The sequence below is a fragment of the Neltuma alba genome, unplaced genomic scaffold (genome assembly GCF_004799145.2).
Source record: "Neltuma alba isolate B1F8T4 unplaced genomic scaffold, ASM479914v2 tig00010294_pilon, whole genome shotgun sequence".
Taxonomy (NCBI): domain Eukaryota; kingdom Viridiplantae; phylum Streptophyta; class Magnoliopsida; order Fabales; family Fabaceae; genus Neltuma; species Neltuma alba.
This window is the reverse complement of record NW_021635212.1, coordinates 519,606-534,674: the sequence shown is the minus strand read 5'-3', so window position 1 is coordinate 534,674 and position 15,069 is coordinate 519,606. Positions and strand designations below refer to the sequence as shown.

At 33.1% G+C, this 15,069-nt stretch overlaps 1 protein-coding gene across 1 annotated transcript; it reads right to left on the bottom strand.

Moving 5' to 3' along the window:
• Positions 1 to 6,219: 6,219 nt before the first annotated feature.
• Positions 6,220 to 9,312, bottom strand: LOC114755574 (receptor-like protein 34). Its single transcript, XM_028944463.1, has one exon. The coding sequence runs from the start codon at positions 9,310 to 9,312 to the stop codon at positions 6,220 to 6,222; it is 3,093 nt and encodes a 1,030-aa protein (XP_028800296.1).
• Positions 9,313 to 15,069: the final 5,757 nt, after the last annotated feature.

Here is a 15,069-nt window from a genome sequence, read left to right as displayed (position 1 = left end):
AAAGATCAAGATACTCTCTCTATACTAAGCAACCAACCTGAAGAAGTTTCCCCATCTTAGCCTCATCCTTAGTTATCTCATTCTCATATTCCAAAGAGATACTATCCTTATAGCTCAGTAACCTTCCTTTAGGCTCAGTCTACTATGACCTTGAGAGCTACCACGCTCTCCTATAAGCCTCTTCAGAACCTACCGTGACCCTGAATTCTTTCCAATTATGCCTAAACCATGTTCCACTTTTTAGGAGTCTTTAGGCTAATGGACCGAGTTAGAGAATAAGTTGTCTACCCTCAGTTGGTGGCTTAACTGGTCATTTCCCAAGATTGATCATAGGTGCCAGTATCGTCTTTCCAAATTTGATTCGCTTCTTTCAGTCATCTCTGAAATCATTCATTTTTCTTGTGTTTCTTTTTCCTCTTAACTTTTAGCTACCTCAGGCCATTTTCCTATCACGGTGCTCGTGAAATTTTCTAAACCATTAGCTCGTCTCTATAGCCCTTCTAGGCTTGTTATCATATCCATGCCAATCTGTCATGCCTTGTGATTTTCTTCTTCATCTTGCCAAAAGAGATCCTATAAAATCATCTCTACACTCTTCTTATATTTTCCATCCTTTCCTTATTCTTGGCCAGTTTCGCTGCCATTGGGGTAAGGTTAACTTTGTGAATCTTTCTTTTCTTTTAGAGAATACCTCGCTCTCGGTAGAGTGGTGTCAACTCGGTGTCATAGAATCACTTCCTCTTTAGAGAACAACTGGCCCCTAATAGAGCAACGTCAACCCTACATCAGAGAATCACTTCCTCTTCAGAGAACAACTCGCCCCCAATAGAGTAGCATCAACCCTATATGAGAGAACCACTTTCTTTTTAGAGAATAGCTTACTCTCAATAGAGCAATGTCACCCTGAGCCGGAGAACCACCTCCCAAAATTTTTTTTTCTAGAAACACTCTATGACCAAGACTAGCCAATTGCTTAGGCTCTATCCTGGCATATTCTTTTCATACTGTATCCCTATTAGGGGACTCTCTCAACCTGATCCATTTAATCACTATGGGAGTGGCATCCATCTATACGAGTCTTATCTCTTGCGTTCTTATTGGCCTGAGTGCTATGGTCACACTTCTCATTGATGCCTGAGGGACATAAAGGGATATTTACTAGTGCCCATCGTTACCACGTGTCTAAATATTATCAGACTCTGGGCATTATCAGGAACTTGCTCATTACTTTCTGTATATCACTTCTCAGTACAACTATCAACTATCACATTCTCATCTATTTCCTTTTCATGATATCCTTACGAACGGATATCGACCACCCTCCTTCTATCACATTACACAGCAAATATTTAATCATCACGCTGTGTTATTTTGGTCAGGCACTTAACTTAGTGTTAGTTCTTCATTTCATATCATCTCGTCTCTATCCCTTTTAGTTTATCATGCCTAAGGGCTTTTATCCCTATTTAGGGTTCTAATACAAACTTTAAGTATTTTATCCTATCGTCTTGCCTCTATTTTACTCAAGTCTTTTGTGACCCTGTCTCACGTATTTACCCATCTTTGCCTCCGTAATGCAATTTGGTTTCACTTCAATGTGAAGACCAAATCTTCCGACAGGTAGGGTCAATGCTTTCTTCTTACAATCAAGGAGTAAATTATGCAAGGATAACCCATTCAACTGAGTATAACATCAATGTCATGGAAAGGCATGCTTATGGGGTTCAATTTAGTGCAACAAGGAACATATCAGAACATGCCATTTAAATAACCATCAGAAGTTAAACCTCTAGTACCTGTAGGAATGAAAATACAAAGATCATATAATAACATGTCAATGGTGAGGCCTATGCGTATCACGTCATCATACGATATAAAGGAATGATTAGCACCAGAGTCAAAAAAATGGTTGTATAAAGAGATCATTTAGAATGATTGTACCTCGGGGCATCTTAAGCGGCTTACTAGTCTCTTCCTTGCTAAGGGCAAATACCCTGTCCTGAGTTTATAGCCTCGAACTCTCCCTATTCTGTAGGCACTCTCGTATGAAATGTCCTGGCTTTCCACACTTAAAGCATACATTTTAGCCCATCAAGCATGGCCTATCCCCATGGCTTTTACCACAAATCTCACATTCCCTTCCTTGGGGAATGGGGTTCATTCCTTCTTGTCTTGCTCTTCCTCTTCGCTTAAGTCTTCTTGATGAACTAGGCCTTTTTTTTTCCCTTGCTATTACCGTAGGAAGTCCCTTCCTAACTTGGCCTTCCCGCGAATCTCTCAGCCCTTTGTGTTGCCCTGGCCGAATCTTGATGATTCTGGCTATTCTCCATAATGCGGTAGACCTCCAATGTCTTGTTAAATACTTCAAGTTGTCATGGGGCTACCTTTTCTCTTAACTCGGGCTTTAGTTCCCTTATCATTTTCTCTGTGAACCAATGCTCATCGTTCATGTGCTGGAGATAAGTGGAGTACCTGGATAACTTAATGTACCTTGCCAAGTACTCATTGAAAGGTTTGTTCGCTACTTACCTTATATTAAGGAACTCTGCTTCTTTCTCGTCCCTCACAGATCAAGAAAAATATGTCAGAAAGAACTGATCCTTAAATACCTCCCAGGTAAAGGGGTTCCATTAACCTGGAGGACCAGTTCAGTGTTCTTCCACCATATGTCGGCTTCCCCTTCTAGTTTATAGATTGCTATTTGTGCCTTCCTCTCAGACGGACACTCTAGTATAGTAAAGATCTTTTCCAGCCGAGTTATCCAGTCTTCAGCTATTTGCACATCAACGGTCCCCTTAAAAGCAGTAGGATTGTGTTTGCCAAACTTAACAATCCATTGTTGTAGTGTATCAAGCTCTACAGTAGGATGGGGCCTCAGAGGAGCTATTCCAGGTGGCCGTTGTGGTGGTTGTGGCGTAGGTTGGGCTGTCCTGGCTATATCTGGTCCGGGTTGTCGTAATTATGCTAGTGCTGCTGCTACTGCCATAGCTATAGCCGCATATCTCCCCTGTTCTTGCCTAGCCTGAGTGGCCTGTCTCTCAGCCATGGTCCTCTACTGTTCCTCTAGTCTCTCTATAATCCTTTCCATCAGATCAACCGGGGGTTTTGACGATTCTCCCCTTCCTCTTGACCCTCCTCTTATTCTCACCATTTTGTTGTTTTCGTCTTAACTATAAGAGGAACAGAATCATTAATTTATATAAATAATATTTGTATTACTTTTCAGTTTATATATACATCAGGTATAGTCAGCAAAAGTAAGGTCACAGCCTATACAGTTAGTATAGTATACAGTCATCCTATATTTACAACCCAGCAGAGGAAGAGGGAAACAGAGTAACTACAAAAAGTTCCAAGTCGTCTAGTAGCTGATCAACATCACTGGGCATAGAGGATTTGCAAAGCTGTCGAATATGAGTCTGCCAAACTCGAGTGGTAGGTAATGTCTTTAGTAACACTCCATACCATAAGACGTCATCTACATGTTAACCTTCCTCGACTACTTCGTTATGTAGTAACCTTAAGTAATAGAAGTAGCCCTGGTAGACCGGGACATACTAATTCTGTGTCAGATCTATGTGTCTACTGAGTTCAATGAATTCCTAGAAGATACTGTTATGGTCTTTAAATACCTTCTTTACTGATAGAGGTCTCTTCTTGATTGACAGATCCTTGGTCTTAATTTGCTCTGGCCTTACCATTAGGATAGGTACCGCCCTAATGGCACTGGGACTCACCTCATCAAGGTGTGGCTGAGGTCTTGTGTTGCTTTGAGCATCACCTTTCTCTAACTTGATTGGATCATTAGAGTCCTCTTCTGAATATATATCCTTTATCTCCCAGAGAGGCTCTAGGTGGTGGAGTCGGGTCATCAGGATCAGAAACATATGGATGGAACCAGTCTGGGTACAGCTCCCCCAGCATCCTCTGGTTTACTGTTTTCCTGGAATCATCACTACAGCAGGCCATTGTTTATCCTATACTCAACTCAATCTATAATATACCAGTCTACCCTAGATATAATCCCAACTAGAATCATTCAATCAACAATCACATTTCATGATCAACAATAACAATTAAAACAATGCAACTACCAAATACTATTCACAATAATTAATCATTGTGCATAATACATAACAGCAAACTCAGTGCACAGAAATAGAGCTAGAACCTTTGGTCTGATACCAAAAAATGTCACACCTCTCTTTATAATCCATGATACATCAATTGGAACTAATATAAATCGTTTCATAACACGTCTGAGCGAAAAATTTAAAATTCAAGATTTTACTGTTCATCTTGTCCATACACTGTTCATCCGAAAATGAGCTAAATTTGAAAATTTATAATTAATTCTAAAAAAAACAAAACGATATGATTCCAATTTTTACACAAAGCTTGCTAAGAGTTCTACGGAGAAAAAAATACTCATTAGGTCAAGTTCCACCCAGAATAATTCCAAGAAATTCGTCAAAGTGCACTGTTCATTTGGTAAATTTTCAAATTTTCAGTATTTTTACCCAACTTTGGAAAGGCATAACTCTTAGCACAAAACTCCACTTTTAGTGATTTTCCACTTTTTTAAAGCTAAAAATGATATCTATAAGCCTGTAAAATTTCATGTCCAAATTCCAACAATTGCTCATTATTTTATGCGCCACAAGTTTGGCCTCTTTTCAGGAGATTCCATCCCCTAATGCTACTTTCTTTAATTTATCTCCCATTTTTCTTTTTCCTACACTCTTTTGACATTATACCATTCAATATTTCAGCATTTAGGCATGTCATGCAAACAAAATTTAATCACATATCATTCATAATCCATTGCATTCTCAACATAAAGTTCATTAATACATTACACAACACAACATAATAACATCAATTCCATAATTGCTTCTCTATCCTAAATCATTTCCTTGTCCTTGCTATCAGATGAATCATTTCCTATTTGATACATATTTTAACATAGGAGGAATGAGATTTCCATGAAATCTCAGTAGCATTTGAATTACAATTATCATGCAAATCAAGCAAGTTATCATGTGACATGTTGTGATACCTCAAGGCATAATCAACCCCATAAAATCATGCTTAATGCCATGCTAAAAGAGGAACATCAACACTTCCACAATGACATAACCCAATGCATTTGACCAAAGCATAAACCAATGTTATTCACCCAATCCATGCCACAACACAAGTTCCTCTATCCAGCAAACAAAAATCACATTAAACAAGCAAGATTAACAATCAAATTATAATTCAACACTACCTTTTTAACACTTATCCACTAGGTTACTTCAAGGGGAAAAGCTTCGTTTATGGGAAATTCCGTAATAAATCATTTTCACTGAAATTCCATCTTTCGAGCCTCAATCGAGTTTCAAAAATCTCTACTCTACATTTTCCCCATTTTTTATGGATTTTCTGAAATTTTTCCCAAATTTTCCCATTTTACTCTTCCTAAACTAATAATTATGGAAATGCCCGGCCAAACCTTATCAGGGTTTCATATCAAAAGTTGGTTCATCTCCCCATCTAGTTTTTACATTAGCTCTCATCCTAATTTTTGATTCCCTATGTCCAAGTAAAATTTCTCAACATGGGACATTAACTGTTAAGTAATAAAGCAATTGAGGCTTGTGTTTTGCATTTTCATATTTTCAGTTTTAAGAGTTTGGCAAAAACAAGAAATTTTTTTTAATAGTTTAAAATTTGAAATAAAATCATTTTGCTTATTTTAAATTCCTGCTTGGAGTATTATTCTGAACAATCATCTATCGATCATAAAGTCTCGAAGTAGAAAGTTATTTTCACATATTTATAAAATCCTAAAATCCTTTAATAGAACTTTAAATTAAAGAAAGAACAAACTAAAAGTTTCTTTAAATCATTAATTAAACGAGAAAGGTTGAATGGTTGATAACTAATTCAAATAGCATAAGTTGATGACATGTCTGTACCAAAAAGGAAAAAAAGTTGCTAATATGTGGAAAATTTTATTCACATGATGATCGAATAGTACATAGCATACAAATGAAGGCAAATCACTTGAAATTTATTAAGAAAAAAGGGAAAGACAATAACTTGCATTAAAATATACAATAAATTACATCCCAATCACTAACAAGATATTTAAGAAACATGCAATAATAACCATAGTGGAAACATGGGGGAAAAAAGATGACACAATATATCACATGAAGCCACATTTTGTGCCTAATTCACTCTTCTTTGATTCTGATGGGCTCTTTTCCTTGTCCTTTTTGCTTGTTTCTTAGGCCTAGCTTGAAAAATTCTGATAAGCCCTTCAGGTTTTCCAATTAAGAAAAAAACTTGACCCATGAACATTCCAAACACCATCCCACATCCATATCCCAAAGCCACTGGTTTCCAACCAAATCCAAATTTGTCATTACTTGATAAAGTTGGTTGTGGCAATTTCCCTTCATCATGATTACATGCTTTTGACAATTGAAATCCACACAGTCCTAAATTTCCCTCAAAAGAATCTTGTGAAAATGTATCAAACTGCTTACCTCTTGGTATTTCTCCAACAAGCTGATTTTGTGAAAGATTCAAAACTTCAAGAAAGTTAAGATCTACTAGTGAAAGAGGAATCTCACCTTTAAGCAAGTTTGATGATAAATCCAATGATTCTAGGTTTGTCAAGTTTGCAATGGATTGAGGAATAGGACCAGTGATTTTATTATGGGAGAGATTAAGCCCCTTAAGTGAATGCAGCTCACCGATAACATGTGGAATCTCTCCATCAAACATGTTTTTTGACAAATCAATTGATGTGAATGTAGTTATGATCTTTACCAACTCCAAATCAACACCTTTCAATGTGACCATCACTGATTCTTGATAAGCAGCATACTTGCTTTCCAAGTAATTTGGTGTGCCTGAAACAAAGTCAACATTCATCATTCCTTTAAATTCCTTGATGTATGTTGTTGGCAAAGATCCTCTAAAACGGTTGTTGGAAACGTCAAAAATTCTTAACATGGGAAAAGGATGTTTGGTGTTGGAACTATGAATGGCATCATAGAACTCATTATCTCTTAAAATGAGTACCTGTAGCTCTAATAAGCCTTCAAGCCAACTAGGAAATTTGTCATTGATCTTGTTTGCTCCCACATCTAAAATTTGTAATTGCTTGCAATGGGTCAAAGACAAAGGCAACTGTCCCTCAAATTGATTGTTGTTCAAATGCAAAGACTCCAAAGAATTGCTCCTAGAAAAATTATCTGGTATAGATCCGACAAAATTATTCATCTGTAGATCTAAACTCGTAAGATTTGGGAAAGCAACAAGGCACTTTGGAATGTGGCCTGACAAGTTGTTGTGAGATAAGTTGAGTATCTCAAGTGAGCTTGCATTGCAAAATGAGGAAGAAATGTGCCCACTGAATTTGTTGTTGGACAATGAAAGGAAATAAGCACCAAAGGATGGAATTGGGAGGTTGCCTTGCAACAAGTTGAAGCTGAGATCAAGACACATTAAGTTTCTCATTGAAAGATGTTCAACTGATGTCAAGTTGTTATGAGAGAGATCCAAAGCATACAAAGAACCATTCCCCACATTATTGAACCATTGGGGAATATCTCCATGAATTTTGTTATTGGAAAGATATAAATACTTCAAATTTTCAAGGTTTCCTAATAGTTTAGGAAAGTCATTGATGTTGCAAGAGGATAGATCCAACTCTATAAGATAGGGAATGGTATAGTGAACATCATTACTAGAGCTAAGTGAGAGAAACTTGTTGTTCGAAAGATCAAGAGATTGTAGATTTTGGAGCTTTGAGAATTGATGAAGACTAATAGGGCCTCTCAAATTATTTGATGACACAGTTAGATAGGAAAGATTTAGGGAACCAAAAATCGACTCAGGAAGACCTTGCAACTTATTATCATCAAGATTTAACCTCTGCAAATTTGGAAGGCCTATGAATTTTGGAAAGATAGTGATATGACAAGAATCTAAATATAAGCTCGAAAGATTGGGAATGGTGTAGTTAAGATTATTATCAGAGGTAAGTGAGAGAAACTTGTTGCTTGAAAGTTCAAGATATTTTAGATTTTGAAGCTTGGAAAATTGGCAAAAATTAACAGAGCCACTCAAGTTATTTGATGATAGTATCAAATGAGAAAGATTTATGAGTGTAAATATTGACTCCGGAAAATTACCTTGTAGCTTGTTATCAGAGAAATCAAGAATGTTCAAATTTGAAAGATTTACAAACACATCTGGTAACAAACCACTAAAATAATTGCCACTGAGGTCCAATAAAGTGAGACTTGACATATTTGGAAGAAATGAGAGCTCACCACTAAGACTGTTAAATTCAAGGTCCAAATAAGTTAATTGAGTGAGGTTCTCAAAACTTACAGGAATAGGCCCATGAAATTGGTTACCCCGAAGACCCAAAAAATCAAGAGACTTCAAATGGCTTATGGAATTCGGTAAGAGACCACTAAAATAATTGTCACTGAGGTCCAATGAAGTGAGACTTTGAAGATTTGAAAGAAATGAAAGCTTACCACTAAAATTGTTTTTTGCAAGGTTCAAATCAATTAAGTGAGTGAGGTTCCCAAAACTTGCAGGAATAGGCCCATCAAATCTGCAACCTTCAAGACTCAAAATGTTAAGCGACTTCAAAGACAAGGAGCTTGATGCAATGGAAGACACATCTATGTCATCTAAAACAAGTTCTCTTAGATCAGTCATGTTTAGAACAAGCTTCTCCCAAGTGGACAGTTCAAGTCTTAACCATCCATCATATGAGAAAAATCCATTCCTAGACAAATCAAGAGAGACCAACTTGGACAATTCTGCAATTTTAGGAGAAATTTCACCAGCAAAAACAGAAGCACTTAAGTTTAGTTGCATGAGAGTGGAAAGACCACCAAAATGAGATGATATTAAAGACCCATTAAAATTGTTGTGAGCCAAGTTGAGTGCTTGGAGATAAGAAAGTTCGAAGAGGCTACTGTTAGGATGGAGGTGACCTTGGAGCCAACTACAACTAAGATCAAGGCCAATCACATGACCAGACATGGAGTCACACGTGATCCCATCCCACAAGCAACAGTTTGAATCATTTCCCCACAAAGCTGTCTTTGGGTAAGATGTGTTCTTAAACTCATCACACTCCATTGAAGCAGAATGATCAAGAGAGAGAGAGTTTTTAAAATGAAGAAGTGCAATGGAATCATGAGAATTGCATAATGGGGGGTTGAGAGAAGAAGAAAGGAAAGGAGAAAGAAGGAACAAGTAGAAACACATGATGATTCGAAACGCCATGAGCGAAGTTAGAAGGCTATGAATATGAAGGAGTGCAGGATATGGTATCTAACATATGAGGCTTCTTTTATAGGCAGAGCTACGCCTGATAAGAGGTTTGTCATAATAATCGCTAGCTCAAGTGACTTTCTTCTTCCAACTTGGATTGAAGAATTTGATGGGAACTAAAATATAATCAGAATTGATTAAAAAAAAACTAACATGAATTATTGTCGCCATTAAAAACTGGTTGGCTTCAGTATATGAACCATGGGATTGTAAACACAAATTAATTTTAGTGCACTGTGCATTTGATTCTTATAATTCCTAATTGTAAAAAAAAAGAATTATAAGCCTTTTTTCCCCCCCTCCCATAACAGAATTATAAGTCAAGGTTTTGATTTCTATTATTTAACGCATAATATATAGATTCACTGACATGTTGGCCATGACAAATAGATTTGTTGATAACATCACTGTAGCCCTTACTCATAATATAATAGTTCTCTATATTATAGCTTTAATATAGAATAATGTTCCCAAGGTAAGGGCCTGTATACTAGCAAGCTATTAAAAATATTATTTTTGCAAAAAAAATTAAACTATTTTATTTAATGACTAATAATTAATAGTACTGTCATGGTCGATGTAAATGAAATATTAAAAATAAAAGAAAAATTTGTGCAACCCAATTTTAATTTTACAGGAAGCCTGCGTATTACGTATATCTTTTAAGCGGAATAGAAATTTTTATAATTAAGGAAAATAAAAATAAGTTCATTACATCATATATATCGAGAGAGGGGTAGAGGCTGCCAAAAAAAATTATGTTTCCTTGGAAAAAAAGAAAGACTTATTAAGAGAATTAACTAAAAAAAATCTATTTTACATTTTACAACAGAATATTCCTCTCATATATTTATTTTGAAAATATAAAATCACTTAAAGTAAATTAAACAAATGGTCCTGGCAACACGTCGAACGTGCTTGACTGAACGAACGCTGATTAAACTTTTCTAAAAATTTACGGTGAAAAGTTTTGAAAATTAGTGTTCATATATAATTTAATGATTACTAATATAGTCAAGAAATATGGAATTTGTAAGGTCGGTCAATTTTCAATTTGATAATTATATTTTATGCTAAAATCAAAAACAGTTTCAATTAAGAACTTGAACAAAGTTAAATATGAGGGATCTTATAACATACTCTTTTGAAAAAGTAATTAAATTTCAAAATTACTATCCTGATCCTTAACATAAGACCCAATTACATAATTACATGTTATATAATTTTTCTAAAATACTTATGTATATCATTACATTATATATTAATTTATAAAAGTAACAAGATAAATATAAATATATTAAGGTAATTTATTAACTTTCTTGATCTCCTCAAACAAATTAATTAGATCTTATATTAAGGATCAGAGGTAGTATTTGAATACAAGGAGGATGGGAGAAATATAAGAGATTACCATATTATCAACAAAAAAAAAAATTGGCATTATTTTTATGTCAGATTTTTTTCGGCATTATTTGAATGGCGTGCTAAAAGGTTTGGAAGTGAGAAACTTCAAAATGGTCCTTCATTGTCCAGTTGCCATTAATTCATTTTTGTCCCAAAATTTTGATTTTGAGTATACACACACAGAAATAGTATACCATATGTTTGATATTATAAATTAAAAGGGAAAATGAAAAAATAATTTTGTTTAATAAAATTTAATGCTTATGCGCAAATATAGAAAAAAATTCATTTAAAACAATAAAAAATAGGGAATAATGATTGTATCAATACATATATAATAAATATGTGCCCTAAAAAGTTTTCAGTTACGGATCACTTTTCCATAAGCGTACCAAACGCGGAGGAAGACTTGCCCTTTTGTGTTTTTAGCAAAGAAGACTCGCTTTTTGCGATGTGATTGAAATGAAAAATAATCAAAGAAAACCCACAGCCAAGTAAGTTGTTAACAAATAAAAAACAATATTAAATTATTTTATTCACTCATTTTATATTGCTTCATCAGCCCTTAAACCGTTAAACAAGTTATAAATTTCTTTTTATTGGCTAGCTATCCATATGGTGATGGAGAAAGTAAGACTTTTCTTCTCCCCCGGAATATACCTTAGAGGCTTACAATACACGTTACAAAATAATACCCATACAAGTATGAGAAAATTAGGGGGAAAAAAATCCTCCATTTAAAATTTTATTTGTGTGAAAAACATATTAAATTTTTATACACAAAAAATATTGATATTTTTTACTTTGCAACTTCTGCACATACAAAGTATCGGTACTTTCATTTAAGTCTTTTTCACTAATAAAATTTTCAATTGGAGACTTTGACCCAATTTTACAAAGAAAGTATAGATGTATTGGATATTAGAAATAAAGGAGGGAAATTAAAAAATAATAACTTTATTTGATGAGATCTAATGTTTATGCCCTTATTTATTAAAAAAAAATATTTGAAACAATGAGAAATGGGGAATAATGATTATATCACTATAATAAACTCCCTACAAAGTTCTCATTTACAGATTAGTTTTCCATTAGCGTACCAAACGGGCCAAAAGACTTGCCTTTCTTTGCCAATTAATTGTGATTGAGGTGAAAATGAAACAAAAAAAATAAATTTAGAGCCAAATAAATTCTTAGAAAATGAAATATTAAATTATCTTCTTGACCTATTTGAGTTGACTCCTTATGACACAAATTCTTCTCTTTAATATGTTGGGTCGAGCCCATGTCACATAGGTTTAGAAGCAGAACATCTTCACTAACTTCCCTCTTCATTTCAACAGGTGAGATTTATTCAGTAAAAATGTTATTATAATATTAAATATTAAACAATAAAATAGACAGATAAATATATATAGTATTAAAATTTGATGTGAATAGTTGGCAATTGTAAATTTTTATTATATTTAACTAGCATATATACCCCCGTCCACCGCACGGGAAGAGTTCACTTCAATCAATATAATCAATCATATTAATTTATCACAAAAATATCAACACAGTATAACACACTTCTATATATAAATAATGATATTAAAATTGCCTCCTCTATTTATAAGTAGTACATGCCGTAACAATTGTGACTTTGTCGCAAGCCAATTTTCAGCGTGTCTGATGGTAAGGCGTTTTGAGGAGGAAAAAAAGATAAGCCAATTTGTAAATTTGAGAGCTATTTATTATAATTTTTGACCAATCTGACTTATAGATTAAAAGCTGTTTTTTTAAGCACAATTATAAAAGCACCTAAAACTTACTTATAACTTATGCAAAATTAGCTTTTTGCAATAAAAAAAATATTTTTATATAGTTTTGAATTCCAACCATTGAAAGTTAATGTAATGGTAGAGATATTAAAATTTCGAAATATTTTTATTAAGAGGTCAAAATTTTGGGATGAAAAAAAGCTCAATTTATTATGAAGTTCATTCCCACATATGTACTCTTGGATCTTATTTATAAATCATATTCAACATGTTTTATTGAGCCGAAGAAAAACCTTAAATGTTGCCACTTTTGGTCTTTTATAGCTAATTATAGATTTAATTTGATCATAAATATAAAATTACAATTTTCTTTGTTTCTTATATTTATCTATTTTTCTTCAAAATAGCCTATGTGCTGAATGCACATATTAAAAGTTTCATGATAGAGCAATTCCAATGCACACGATTAATTAGGATATTTTAAGCATGACAATACATTATTAAAAATAATTAACTTAACTAATTTTTTTAATATTTATAAATTAGTTATATAGTTCTTATATTAAAAACTAAAAGTAGTTTTAACTTTATCTTAAAATTTAATAAAATTTTAATTCTGTTCCTATTTTATATGCATTATACCATATAAGAATTAAATAACATAATAATAAATTATTAATAAAATAAAATTGCTTGCAACAAAAAAATTGTACAAAAAATTTAATAGTACATCTGATAAATAGGACTAAACAAGCATTTTCTCTCTACCTTATTTAATAGGACTAGAGGAGTATTATATGCAATGAATCATACAAACATATAAGCTATGCATGAAACTGTATACATTACACCGTTCATAAGAGTACTCGTTTAAATTAGAGATGAAAGGAGAAAAAATAATTTTATTTAAAACATTTGAAACAATGTGAACGGAGGAATGGTAGTTATATCAGTATGATCAATGCCCTACAAAAGTTTTCAATTATAGGACTATTTTTCCATTAGCGTAACAAACGGGGGAGAAGACTTGACTTTGTGATTGATTGATGAAATGAAAATCAATCAAAAGAAAAAATAAAAGGCGTAAAGAACAAGTACATAGCCACACATAAGCCTGATGGAATGTTGATTCAACTTTTTCTGAAAATTTGTGAAGAAATATGGAATTTTGTGAGGCAGATCAATTTGATAATTTTACTTTGTGCTAAATCAATACAAATTTCAATTAAGAACTTAACATAAAGTAAAATATGAGAGATCTTTTATAACATACTCTTTAGAAAAAGTAATTAAATTTCAATATTATTTGAATATTAAGAGATATTAAGAGATTACCATATTATCAACAATTTTTTTGGTTATTATTTGAATGGCGAGCTGAAGGGTTTGGAAAACAAGAAAGTCAATTGAAATAAAATTATTTTACCGTTTGAAAAACAAAACTATCCTGTTATATAATGCAAGATCATTTAAAATAAATTAATTTAAACACTCACTTAAGTTTTGTGCGAAGACCCACATAGAAATTGCTTAATTAATGGTCCTGACAAGACCCATGGACGTGCTTGACTGGAAAAGGCGTAAAGAACAAGCACATGGCCATATCCAAAAACTTGATTGAACCTTTTTGTTTTTTGGGTGATAAAACTTGATGGAACATTGCTTCACCTAATTTTCTGAAAATTTGACGTCAAAATTTCCAAAAATTAGTGTTCATGTACAATTTAGTAATTACAAAAATAATAAAGAAATATGAAATTTTGTGAGGCAGATTAATTTGATAATTATATTTTATGCTAAATCAATAACAATTTCCGTTAAGAACTTGAAATAAAGCAACCTGAGATGCTATCTTTGGTCTTTAATATAAGAGCTAATTAACTAATTTAACTAGATTAAAAGAGTTTGTCAAACTAGTTATTTATAATAAATATAGTTTGTTTTCCTAAAATACCCTTACTAATAATATATATTAGCTAAAACTACTATTTGATAAAATCTTTAACATAAGCAACTATTACATGGACTACTTAAAAAAAAAAAAGATAAATACGAGAAATAAAATAGATTAGGATTTTATATTTAGAATCAAATAAAAAATTAAACTAACTCTTATATTAATAATTAGAAATAGTATCTTTTATGACATAATCCTTAGAAAAAATAATTACATTTCAACATTGTTTGAATATAAGGAGTGTGGGAGAGATACATGAGGAATTACCTTAGTATCGACAAATTTTTTTGGGTATTATTTGAAGAGTGAAAGTGAAAGTGGCTCACATTCATTTTCAAATCAAAATTTTGATTTTGGATGCTTCTAACTTGAATGCCCCTCAAATCCTCAAACACGCTATGAGTTTCTTGTTATTGGCTAGTTATCCATATGGTGACAGCAATCCTCAAAATGAAATCCGTATGGTAGCTACCCATAAAAGTATGAGAAAATTAGGAAAGCGTCTTTCATTAAAAATTTTATTTGCGTGAACAACGTAATAAATTTTTATACACAGAAGGTACCAATACTTTAATTTGCAAATTT